The sequence below is a fragment of the Tupaia chinensis genome, unplaced genomic scaffold (genome assembly GCF_000334495.1).
Source record: "Tupaia chinensis unplaced genomic scaffold, TupChi_1.0 Scaffold000569_1, whole genome shotgun sequence".
Taxonomy (NCBI): Eukaryota; Metazoa; Chordata; class Mammalia; order Scandentia; family Tupaiidae; genus Tupaia; species Tupaia belangeri.
In genome coordinates this window covers 1413361-1427150 of record NW_006160083.1, presented here as the reverse complement: position 1 = coordinate 1427150, position 13790 = coordinate 1413361, and the positions used below count along the sequence as shown (strand labels likewise).

General features: G+C 41.1%; 1 protein-coding gene across 1 annotated transcript in view; it reads right to left on the bottom strand.

The window, feature by feature from the left end:
* LOC102467815 (cadherin-related family member 3) overlaps positions 1–13543 on the bottom strand; it is a 64369-nt gene extending 50826 nt beyond the window's left edge. Inside the window, exons 1-3 of the mRNA XM_027775506.1 lie at positions 13472–13543; positions 8871–9042; positions 7117–7205 (exon numbers count right to left, since the gene is read on the bottom strand). Coding sequence (XP_027631307.1) covers positions 7117–7205; positions 8871–9042; positions 13472–13543 — 333 coding nt within the window. The remainder of the gene's footprint in view (positions 1–7116; positions 7206–8870; positions 9043–13471) is intronic.
* Between the last annotated feature and the right edge of the window lie 247 nt (positions 13544–13790).

Genomic DNA, 13790 nt, shown 5'->3' with positions numbered 1-13790 from the left:
AACAGGCTAATAATCATGGAATCTTTATTTTCCTTCTGTGAATAAACTTAAATTATGGATTCCTATATAATAAATCCTGAGATACTCCCACTCCATTCTCTCCCTCTAGACTCCAACCATAGCAGGTTTTATAAGAGAGCCGCCAAGAGCACTTTCTGCTCCAAACAAGATGGCACCCTACTCTCCCCACAGCAGCAATGACTGCGTCAGCTATCTGAACTTACTGAGGGACCTGTCTCAGGCAGAAGTTACAATCAAGACAGACTATCCACATTCCACCGCCTTGAGCCACCATCGGAACATTCCATCATACCTCACATACCTCAGTACTCCAGAAAGTTCAGTCATCACCTCTAGGACACTCATTCCAGCCATCCACCAAGCCTTCCCCGTTGTGCCCTCAGATAATCAGTCTCTCATCAGCAAACTCCCCTAGATCCTCCACCTCCTCCCTGAACCATTCCCTTCAAATTTGCATTTCTGATTCTTTCTCTCTTTCTCTTGGGAACAGGGAATTCACACCTTGACCTTCCTCAAATCCTAGCACTCCCTATGACCCCTCCAGCTCCCCACTGTCTGCCGCAGCTCTTGTTTCCCATTTTACTGAGCAGAAACAATTGAAAGAAAAATATCCACTGCCATTCTTTTCACCATCATCGATGATTGTTTCAAAAATCAGAAACTACTCCCCTGCAGAATTCTTCATCCCCTTCCCTGCTTTGTTTTGCTCCCTAACACTTGGTTGCATCCGATATTCTAAAATATGAAATCACTATTCCTACCAATAGAAGATAAGGTCTATGAGAGAGGGATTTTTTTTTTTCCTTCACTGCTAAAGCCTTACTTTATAGTGATATTAGAGAGTAGGAGGGAGAAAGTGCCCCCGTCAATAGTACATGGTCATACCACAATCCTTTCTCCTCCATTTCTCCATCCTATTGGGATTTTGAGTATGAATATGCACCCAGTATGTTTTTGCTATAAGGCGTGTGCACTCGCCAGACAGAGAGAGACAGAGAGATAGAAAGCGAGAAATCACCTCCCAGGGGGGATGGCCACGCCGCAATCCCTTCTCTTCCATTCTCCTCTCGGGATCTTGGGCACGCATGCACACGCGCCCGCACCTAGTATGTTTTTCAAGCCCTTGGGGTCAGGATTCAAACCATGGTCAGTCATGTGGAATCTGGCTCCTTTAACCACTAGATTATAGGGCCAGCCCAACAATTTACCTTTCTGCATGTTTCCTTACACCCTGACTTCCTCCCTGTTGCCTTAGATGAACAAATTGTATACATTTTTCTAGGCTCTGGGAGACACTATACTCTCCCAATTTTACTTTTCCTTACTGGTCTTGTTCAATCTCATCTTCTCTATTCTCCTCCTCATCCTAGCCTTCAAATGCTGGGGAATCCCTAGGCTCAATCCTTGGATCCTTCTCCTCCATAGTCTCATTTATACTCTGAGTAACCTCATTTAGTTCCAGGTTGTAAATACCTGTACAAATTGTAACTCCAAATTGATACTCCAACTCCCATGTCTTTGCTGAGCCTCAGATACTTTAATCTACTGTTTACTCTTTGTAGATGTCTAATTAGCTTCTCAATTTCAGCATGCTCAAGACAAAGCAATTTTCTCTTCAACCCGGCATACTTAGCGAGGTCCCCAGACTTAAACCAGGCATCCTCCCATGTGGGATTAGAGCATTGTGTTTTACTGCTATGCCACCATCACGCCCCTTGAAAGATTTCTATTTCTATAATCATGTATTATAGTCTATATATTATATTATATATTATGTAATTTCTATCTCTATAAATGTTTTCAGGGTTATTCCCCTGAAAAGAGAGTTTTAACATTGACCAACTTGGGCAAAATGAGAAGTGTTTTGGAATATTTAAATTATGGATAGGCTCTGTTCACACAGAGCAGAGTTAAGGAAGAACTGGCAAGTCTTGGCAGGCTGGTTTGATGTAGACAGCTTACCACAGTGAGTAGCATTTGATTTGAGGCTGTCTATCCATTCAGGTACTTCATAGCAGCTCTTTGCTGGGCCAATCTTCCCTCTCAGTCCCAGGGGTTTTGTAGTCCAAACTCCTCCCACCCATAATTCCTGGGGTTAAAGCACATGGACTAGGCTACGCAATTCTGTGCATCATATCTTATCTTGCCACATTGTTTCCTTAAGGACTAGCACATGAGCCAGTCAGAGCCATAGAGAAGACCTGAGATCGTGGGAAAGGAGTTTATCCCAAGATGGGTTTGCAATTATTACTAGGTTCTTAGGACCCATACTCCTTACATCAGCTTGTTTCCAAAGGAGACATGGCAGCTTGAAGGTCATGGGTCCTACAGTACACCTTATCCTGCTGATGTCATGTGGACCCCAAATGTAGCTGCGCTGGAAACTCAATCTACGACCTTGGACTTTCCAGTTGCGACAGTCACATATTTCATTTGTGTCAAGTTTTCTCTTAGGTGCAGGCACAAGAGTCCTAATATATTCTCTAAGTGATTAAAGTTTATGAAAAGCAGAAAAAGACTATAATTTTGCCTGAAACTTGTACAGAAACGACATGGTTTTCCAATAGCTGAATATCGTTTACCTATCTGATGTGTGTTTCTGCCCACATGTGAAACATAAAAATTGAAAATGTAAATGCTATCCAAAAGACATGGGCCTTTTCTCTAAAATGATCATATTTTAAAACAATCCATTAACATCAAAATTACCTCCCCAAATTGTAAAGCCAAAATTTACATATTCTGTTTTTTAGCTCAATAGACTCATCTTCTTCTCCCTCTTAATGTTTGTTTTACAGCTGAGTTATATAATAGGAGTATGTAATTAAAATCCTCAGCCCCGTAATTATAAGCTCTGCTGCAGTATAATTGTTAAGCCTTTTGATGATTCCATCACTAATTATGCTTCTTAGAATTTCCAAATATCACTTTTCCATAAAAATCTGATCATTGTCAGCTTTCAGTCAATATTCTTGACTGCATGAAAAAATATGGTTTATTTCTGTAGCTACATTGATTCATTACATTTATTTTACCAAAGAGAGAAAAATAATAAAATCATACAAATAGATATATATATTCATGACTAGATGGCATATCCTTTTCTCTTTCAAGGGCTACTATGAAACTTCCAGAAATTATTTACAATGGAACTTTTAAAAATCTTTATTAGAATGTTGACTTACCTGCTTACTTCCTAATACATAAGGCTAAAGATCTATTTACGATCTATTCAAAGACCTATCATCTAAGACTTGTCATTAACTTTGGAGTACCTTGAATAAGGTATTTTACTTTGAAATGGAGGTATTAAATCTTATTTCATGAACAGAGCCCAATCACATCCCAATCTCACCTTTCCCGCCCTCTGTTTACTCTCATCTCTCCCCACTGCCCCACCTGGCTACTTGTCTTGAAAATCCGGACTTATTTTCACAAGATGCTAAGTAACTATTTTCACAGTCAGACACGCTAAGGCACAACACAATTCTTCCTTCTTTTCAAATTTACTATAGGGCGCTGGACCTCAGCAGAGAGAGACAGAGAAGGAAAGTGAGAAAGCACCTCCTACTGGGAGGAAGGCCACGCTGCAATCCCTTCTCCTCCATTCTCTTTGGATTTTGGTCATGCATGCACATGTGCCAGGTGTGTTGTTCAAACCACCAGATCTGGGACTTGAACTGCAGTCAACTATGTGGTATCTAACTGCCTTAACCATCATCCCACCAGCTAGTCCACAATACAATACTTTGAAAGAGAACTTTTAGGGAATAGTTTATTTTACCATTAATGGGGGGGGAAATGTTGAGCAAGATAATACTCACCCCACACTTCTTGTTTTTGAGTCAGTAAGTAGCATCTACATGGCCCCCAAGATATAGAATTTTAAAAGCACAATTGAATTGAGACAATGTATTCAGCCTCCCAACTGACTTTTGGTGTAATAAGCAGTAAAGGAAGACACAAGCTACCTTCTCGCCACCACTACCACTGAGCCAGGAAGAGTAAAACGGTCACATGGACTGAAGTGGAGGGGCTTGTACATGAGAGTTGGGGTAGAGTTGAGAAGATCCAGGAAGCATCTTGGCAGATGTCCCCTACACATGGCAGAGTAGGTGTCATCCAGGCACCTCATTATTGCAGTGCAGGAAGATGGGAGGATCTTCCATGTCAGCCATTTTTTAATCAACCTGAGATAAAACCAAGACACTATGGCCTTGCTTTACCTGTTTTTTCTACCTTCCCACAAACATATGTGTATATCATATGTTTAAGGCTCAGGCAGTCTTCTACCCTGAAGAGCAGGCCTTTGCTATGGGGAAGGCTCTGGGTTTATTTCACAATGTTTCTCTTCCTCTCCCAAAGACATAAGTGACCTTTTTTGGCATCTTCACTGTGAGAACTCAATGGAGTTTCTGGAGTGTACCCCCCATCCAAGATTGTGGAGTACCTTTAATACATACCATAGACATGGTGGTAAAGCATGAAAAGCCTTCGTCCTGGGGTTTAGGTGCATCTAGATGTGTGTGAAATCTAATCTTACTAGATTAACATTTACCCAGCAACGATTATGAGCAATGTACTTACTTACCTGGAATTTCATCCATTATCATTGTAACAGCCCCAATCACATAGTATGATCTAGCACAATCCTCTGCTGTGGAATGCTGGTTAGTCATTACATAAAATGTTAGGTGTTACATTTTTTAAGTGCTACAGACAATAATTAGCAGACACCTGATAAAAGAAATGTCTACTAGACAACTGTGTATTGTTAATTTAAGAGAGAGATGTAGACACCATTTGCCCAAATCATTTTTTAGAGGTTTTTGCCTTAGGGCACATGCACTCACGGGAGAGAGAGACAGACAGACAGACACAGTGAGAGGGAAAATGAGAAATCACCCTCCAGGAGGGATGGCCATGCAGCAGTCCCTTCTCCTCCATTCTTCTCCTGGGATCTTGGGCACACATGCACATACACCCAGCATGATTTTGAAGCCAGTGGGTCTGGAACTCAAACCATGGTCAGCCATGTGGGAGTCTGGGAACGTAACTACTACACCATCTGCCAGTCCCTCCCCATATCATTTTATCACAGATCTTTCATTTTTTTCATGGAACATCTGGTGGGACTTGTGCTTTGTGGAATATATTTTGGAAATTGTTAGTATAGTAGAAAATACAAGAGATGTAGAGCAAAACTGAACATCAATTTGAATCCCAATTTCATTACTTGCTGTTTAGACTAATTATGTCATTTCTATTCACCTCGTTCTTCATTTATAAATTAAAGGTGTAACACTCTGTTTATCAATCTATTATGTACTATCATAGCAAACAATAACATCTACGTTAATGGTCAACATGGAGATTCAATGATGTTGAGTATATGCCTATCATATGATAAACACACATCAGTTACTAACGTTATCATCATCGTCATCATCATTGTCATCATCATCATCATCATAGATCAGGCTCCACAAGTGAGAAGCTCTTCCACATATTAGAATCTGTTTATCTCTGAATCAATATATAGGTTCAAACAAATAAGGGCTGCTTCTAAGTCATGAGTGCTTGAATAACACATCTGGTCTAATCTACGTGTTGGGAGGATGTGAGTAGGAGTGTATCCACGTCTAAGTTTCCACAGTCTATGTCATCACTGAAATGTCATTCCATGTTTGGTAAAGTTCACAAAGAACATTGCATGGGCCTTCCAAATATGGCTCAGGAGACAATTCCTTTCTGAGAAAAGTATAGGGCCAAGGCCAGAAGCATTTAATCTGTATGAGCAAGCATTTGGGAATCCTTCATTTGAAAAGAATTACTTGTGTTAATTGGCTAGTACAACATTTTGATTGCATGTTGAAGTCACAGCTAAACTCTTTTGGAATGTGATGTGTTTCCCACCCTACAATGTCAACATGGTGGGTGAGCTGCCATGGAGAACACCAAGGAAGCAACCGCAATACAGTATCTGGTTCCCATGTGGCAAGAGCTACTCAGTGCTGGATTCAATACTATAATCTTGAACATGTTGATTTGGAGCAATATGCATGATTAGGTGGTTTAATTGCATGTTGTAAAGGAAGCTGTGACCTTTCCAGTCCCATCTTGGAATGTGGCATTATGTTACTGGGAGGAGGACAAGACAAATATGTGTATGTGGGGAGCTTGACAACCACGGTGCTCCTTTGTATAATTATTCAAGTGTATTCAATACTTTTAAACCCATATGGACAATGCCTCAGACATGAGTGGCCATGTATTGCTTAAATAAAATTGTGTAAGACTCAAAGCACTTTGAGCAAGGATCCAGTGGCATTATCGATTGTAAATTTTGAGAGTACAACATTAAAATTAAAGGCATGATATTCTTGTCTATCAATCCATTAGCTGAAAACATTATAGCTTAATGGTGCCATAACCACTCCATATGGCACCAACAATTAAGAGAGTAATATAAATGCTGTCATTTGCAAGATGCTTTATAGTTTAAGAACTACCTTCACAGTCATTATTACTATATTTTAGTAGGACAAGAGAAAGTAATACAAGAAGAGACAAAGAAGGTATCATTTTTCCAACTTTATGGCTGAAACATCAAAGCAAAGTGTTAAATGATTTGTAGTGGTAAGGTTAAGACGTAAACCCAAGTTCTTGGCACCAAGTTTACAGTTTCTTCTCCCTTGGGAGTATTACAAACCCTGAGGACAAGACCTAGAGTTCTGAAATACAAATTAATTCTGCCAGAAAGCTGGATTGTTTCTCTACAGTATGCACAGCCAAGATCCCCAAGAATAAAATGAAATGGTTTGGCCTCTTGTCAAAAGTTACCTGAAGATTAGGCTGGTACTGTCTGCACAGAAAGCAACACACTATAAAAGAAGCAATGACCCAGACAACCCAGCCCTCAGTTGCTTTTACTTGAAATGTCCTTAAGATTGAGTAAAAAAAAGAATAATAAGGTGTGTTTGAAAACTGAATTATGGGTATAATTGACTTGATTGTCTCTGTGGCTTTATATTTGAATGCAATCACACATAAAACCACCAGGTACTGATATTTCCAATCTCAAACATAAATTACCTGCAAAATAGCATTCTCTGGGTCCTTGGCTGCTGCTCTGTAAATGACTGTGCCCGGGGCAGTGTCTTCTAGGATATAAATCTCAGTAACTGCCAGAAAATGTACAATAAACATGCTTGAATGAGTATCACCACTATAAACCCCCAAATCTCTCATCAAATCCTGAATTTCAGACAAAACTTAAAAGTACTATATTGTTCAGCACAGATGTTTTTATAGGATGACTCCCTTTAAGTCAATAATAATAATAATAATAGTAAACACTATTTATCAAGGGTCTATAATGTATTAGGCATAGATCAAAGAGATTAATGAATTTAAACAATAACAATGCTGAGAGCATTTTTGAGTGCTTATTAATTGCTACACACTTAACATCATTAGGGACTTCATCATTTTCATTTTACTGAGGTGTATAAACATTGAATGACTCCAGAGCACACAGCTAAAATGAACATTTTCTGACTATTTTATTAATGTTTGTCTTCTCCTTATGTTTGACCTTTCCCCATGTTTTTAAAACAGCAGGGACCACAAACTTGCAAATGTGCTTGTCAAACCATTTATCCAGGGATCAGGAGCATTATGGCCAGGTGAGACCCGTGACCACCAGAGGGGAAGACCCACCCCAGGAGAAGCTGCTGGACCATTTTGTGGATAGTGAATGGTCCACTGACCTGCTTGGACTGTAGCCAGAAACCTGACCTGCTCATCCAGGAAGAAAATGCTTATAGAGCTCACAAGCACTCTGGTAGAGTTCCCTGCTTTAGAAGTCAAGAGCATGAGTTGACCTTGGATCTGTCCTAGAGCAGTTTAGCATCAACTTAGAGAAAGGAAAGCAGGAAGAATAACATTTATTGAGCACCTACTGTATGTCTGGCACTATACAATACTTGGCACTTTAAAATACTCCCTCAGCTGGGGGCTGGCTGGTGGAGCAGTAGTGAAAGCATTTTATGAAGTAACCCCACATGGGAAGGATCTCTGTTGAAGTCCAGAGACCTCCCTGAGTACACCAGGCATTCACATGACCATGATCCGGGGCAGGCTAAAGGCAAGGAATGGATCATGGCATCAAGACCCTGTGGGGGTTGTTCTTTATCTCCGTCTTGCTCATGGGAGAGATAAATAAGAAAAGTTTAAAAAAAATTATCTCAAGTGAGCTTTATCAACCAAGGATTCCTATCTCAGTTTAATCAATGAGGAAAGTGAAGCTTCCACAGGGCTAGTAACTCTCCACAGCTAGTGGCACCCCCAACACCTGAGCCTCATATGTTTTTGTTTGTAATAGAGGACATATTGGCATTAAATATTTGACTACATAGAAAGAGTCAGAGATGGGAAGAGAGAAATGAGAGTGAGAGAGAGACACACACATGGTGAAAAACAGAGCAAAAAAGGCATGGCTCCTGCCCTCACAAAGCTTTTCGCTAACACAGACACACTGCTAATTAAATCATCGTACAAATGAGAAAATAATTTTTAGTATACAATAGCCGAACAAGGACATGAATAATGTCCTACACTGAGCAAGTTACTTCACCTTTCTAAGCCTGTCATCTATACAATGGGCGTAAGAGTAGAACCTACTTCCTGTGCTGTGAGCCTTAAATAAAATCTTTCGTTTAAAGTTCTTAGGACCGTGTCTACTACATAGTTAGTGCCCAGTAAGCATTAGTCAGTTTTCATTACTGTGGTTATTATTATTCTCTTTACCACTCCTATACCCATACCCAGGAGAAGAGCCCCTGTACCTTGGTTTTTCTGAGCAAGGGATCCGGTGAAGATGGGTGGCTCATTCACATCTGCAATCTGGATTAAAATGGTCTGTGAAGCTGTGGCTCCTTGGTTGTCCTTGGCATAGACGATCAAGGAATAGAGCGACACTGTCTCGAAGTCCAGCTTGGGTACTCCGGTGGAGAATAACTAATTTTTTTAAAGTGGAGATTAATGTTTTGTTTTATTAAAATGTAGATAGAAAATCTGGGGTCTATAATCCCAGTATCAATTAGCCCTTTTTAAAAAAGATATAAATATCTCATACTTAAAATGTGGAAGCAAGATGACATTTTATTGAAAACCCCTCCATGAACAAAGAATTCACTTACACCGTGCCAAATGGCTTGTCTTTCATCCTTCTCACCCTTCCATGATGCTTCCAATTAACAGAGTTAACCACGTATTGAGTCCCTCCCACTTCATAATTTGTCAAGGAGCAACCAGAGTTCTTTACAAACATCCATTCTGTTCTTTGTGTTTTTTTAAAGAATTATTTATTTAATTTTTAATTTACTATTACTATTATTTAAAATTTGCTGTAGGGCACGTGCACTCACCAGAGAGAAACAGAAAAAGAGAAAGAGAGAGAGAGAAAGTGAGAAAGCAAGCCGCCAGGTCTGGAACTTGAACTAGGGTCAGCCACCTGGGAGTCCAGCTCCTTAACCTTCATGCCATCTGCTGGCTCCCCATTCTATCTTCACTGTAGCAAATGGGTACTACTGCAGAAATTGAGATTTGTAGGGTGGCAGGTTGGCCCAGTGTTCACAGATATAAACTCAATTGATCTGGATAGCTCTCACTGCACGGTCATGCTCTTCACTGAGCATCTGAACTGCCTGGCACTAAATGCATGGAAAGGCAGGACAGGAGCCCCTCTTGCTCCTCCCCTGTTCAGTTGCCCAGTATCTCCTATCCTATGCTCCTTTATAGTTTTCACACTGGTTTCTTTCTTTCTTTCTTTCTTTCTTTTCTTTCTTTCTTTCTTTCTTTCTTTCTTTCTTTCTTTCTTTCTTTCTTTCTTTTTTTGGAGAGGTTTTTGCTACCAGGCATGTGTGCTTGCCAGAAAAACAGAAAGAGACAGAGAGACAGAAAGTGAGAAACCACCCCCCAGGGAGGATGGCCACACCACAATCCCTTCTCCTCCATTCTCCTTGGGTTCTTGGGCATGCACACATATGCGCCCGACATGAGTTTAAACCACTGGGTCCAGGAGTCGAACCACGGTTGACTACATGGGAGTTCAGCAACATAGCCATTATGCTAACTGCTGGTCCCCACACTGTTTTCTAAACTGTTCTACTAAGGGGCCCCTGAGGTTGAGCATCGAGAGAAGTGGGTTTAAATTCTGCCTCTAGTATGAAATAGCTCCAATGCATAGCCATAGTTTTTCAGATATCTGATTCGAATTTTTTTTTCTTACAAAAAAGCTTTAGAAGTTCTGTCACTAATGTCCTTTTCATGTCCACCATGATGTGAGTAGGGGAGAAAATGCTTATTTCTAGAGAGAATGCTTTATTTCTTATTGGTAAAGTAACAGACAACAAGGATTTTATTGAGTATTAACATTCACTGGAAAGGGTTCAAACCATGACTCCCTTGTAAAGAATGATGATGAGCTCTACGGCAGTACCAATAGCTGACATATGCTGAGCGTTTACTGTGTGCCTACTGTGAGTAATCAATGTTCATTACAGTGTTTACCCCCTTTCCCCTCAAAAAAAAAGTACAGTTGGTACTGATTCGAAACCTTTCCTTTCTTCCTTCCTTTCTTCCTTCCTTCCTTTTAATTTTTGCCACAGGACATATGAACTCACCAGACAAGGAGAAAGTGAGAAATCACTCCCGGGGCGGGGGGGGGGGGATGTCCACACCACAATTTCTTCTCTCCATTCTTTTCTTGGGATTTTGGGCATGCATGCATGCACACATGCCCAGCATGATTTTTAAGCCACCAGGACTGGGACTTGAATCATGGAGTCGGCCATGTGGGAATCCAGTGCCTTAACCTTCACACAACCTGCTGGCCCCTATATGTCCATTTTACAAATAAAGGACCAGCCTTAGAGTGAGTATCATGCAAATAATGGAGGCAGGATGTGTCCTTGCTCTTAGCTGCACGGCCACACCGCTGATGTGGCTGCCTTCCCAGTAACCAATCCCTGACACTCAAATACATACATAAATGCCCCGGGGTTTGAACCCTTTCAGAAGAGAGGGTCATAATGTCACTGTGCCAACCTCATACAAGAACTTACATTTATTGAGCATTTTTTTTTAGCTGCCAGGCTTTGCTCTAGCATTTTACCTCACTTAACCATCAAAACAAACTTACGAGGGAGGTGCTATTATTACCCCAATTCACAGATGAGGGAATATTAGTTTAGGTTCTATATTTAAGAAAGTCATGGTGGCCCAGTCACAGTGACATGTGCTGCAAAGACATTGTGCTTGACAGGCTGGGACTGCACAAGGGGCCTGGGTTCAACTTTCGGTCTAACCTAAAGGCCAGGTACAGTGGCACATGGCTGTAGTCCAGTGCCTCACGGAGGCTGAGGCAGGAGGGTCATGAGCTTGAGGCTGACCTGGGCGACACAGAAAGAACCTGTCTAAAAATGAGCCAGTACGGTGACGCATACCTGTAGTCTCAGTTGGGAGGCTAAGGCACGGGAATTGAGACATGTGAGACCCTATCTAAGAGAAAGAAGAGAGAAAAAAAGAGAGAAGAGAAGAGAGGAGAGGAGAGGAGAGGAGAGGAGAGGAGAGGAGAGGAGAGGAGAGGAGAGGAAAGGAGAGGAGAGGAGTCCAGTCATGGCACAGAAAAAGTCAGACTTCGACCTGGCCCCTCCCAATCTGCCCCTAGGACCCTTGCACTGACCATCTTACAGCTGACAGTAACACCGGAGTGTTATCTTCATGATTCCAAGAGAAGTCATTAAGACATTGATATTTGAGACCTATCCTCTACTGAGCACTTATCATAGGCTAGACACTTTATTTCCTCAATTCTCACAATCACCCCATCGAGGAAAGGCTATTATCATCCCCATGTTGCTGATGAGGAAACCGAGGCTCAGAAGGTAGATACTCTGCCAGACGTAGCACAGCTAGGAAGTGGCAGAACTAAGATTTAAAGCTGATTCTTTCCAATTCTAATAAAACCTTTTTATTATCATCATACCCTAATACTTTCTGATAAATTAATTTAATATCATAGTCAGATTTTATGATATGCAAGGTTCTCCAGCTTCGACTAAGCTCTGTCTTCAAGGACTCCTTCACCTCGGAAGCACAGCCCCGGGCTCAGGCTGTCCCTCCTGGTTGTGGTTCCCTCTGCCCTGGGAGCGCATGGACTGTATGTGTGTGTGTGTGTGTGTGTGTGTGTGTGTTTGGGTGTGGGGGTTGTCCATTTTGTTGCCTAGTGTCTTACACGGTACCAGGTTCTACATCAGTTTTCCCAGTACATATCAAATAGTGGTGAATGCTTGCTCTTTGCACTGCAAGAAGACAAGAAGGTGGTTGAAGACTCCCTCCAGTTGATTACTCCCATTCGGGGAACAGGAAATATGCACACAGAGGGTAACTTGGGTTCATTTGGCCATGTCGCCTGTGCCACCCCATTCATCTGTGTTGCTCAGTGACAGGTAGCAATTTGAAGATTACATAACTAAGTGTACCTTGTCTCATTTCCACGTATTTATCTATAAAATCTGTGCACTTCACGCTTTGCTATTGTTTCTCCAGGAAACTACTTTGGTGCTTGTTTGGTTGTTGGTGGTGCTTTTGTTTGACTGTCTCACCAGTGATTCCCTCTAAGCTCAATCAGTCTTTTGCAAACCAAACAAACAGATGCACTGCAAGGAAAAAGTGATCAACAAAGGATAATGATATGCTAAGCCCCAAACAGAACAGTGCATGCCTGTTTATACTGTAACATAGAGACAGATATTAACTCTTTTTGTTTAGCCTTTATCTGCAAGCATATTTCCACGCAGTAAAACTGTTTCATAATTGAACCGCTTCTAAAGCTGTCTAGAGCTGATCTCTGATTATGTGGCCACATTGTTCTTATTTATTTTTATTACCTGTAATCTGTCTACAGTAGTGCTAAATACTAAAGTAGAAATATATTTATTACAGTAATAGCTACTGTGGGTTAACTGCTTATTATAGACCAGGCAACAAGATCGTTCTGAGCTCATGTTACCTCATAGGATCTTCTTACCACCCCAAGCAAGATGGCATTGTTAGTATTCATTTTATTACATGGAATAGCAAAAGCACAGAAAAGTCCTGTAATTCACCCAGGTCGGGTCACATTGCTACAAACTGGAGGAGCGGTGGTTGCAAACTAGGTTTGTCAGGCTCCAAGTCTGTGCTGAGGACACCTATACTCACTATATCACCAAAGAGAAAGAGAGAAAGGAAGAAAAAGAGAGAGAGAAAGAACAATGAAAAAAAAGAAAGATGAGCGAGCACAAAGTGAAAAGTGTCGGAATCTCCTTTGTTGCCATTTTGCTGTTGTTTAGACTTATAGCAAAAATCTAATTAGGAACAAGTATGTGATAGCATTTCATACCAAGCTGAAGGTGAAAGCAAATTTGAAAGTCTGACAATACCAAGATTTGACAAGGATATTGAAGAGCCTCATACTAGAACTCCTTTGTCCCTCTGTAACTTGTTCTCATCAAAACAACTATAATAGATGGGTATGTGCTATAAAGTTGTACAGTAAACAGGGACAGTAGGTGGCATGGTGGCTGAGGCACTGCACCTGCACATGGCCGACTGTGGTTCACTCCTGGACCTGGCAGCTTGCTTTCTCACTTCCCCACTCCCCCTCTGTCTCTCTCTGGTGAGCACACATGCCCTACAGCAAATTTTTAAAATAATAATAA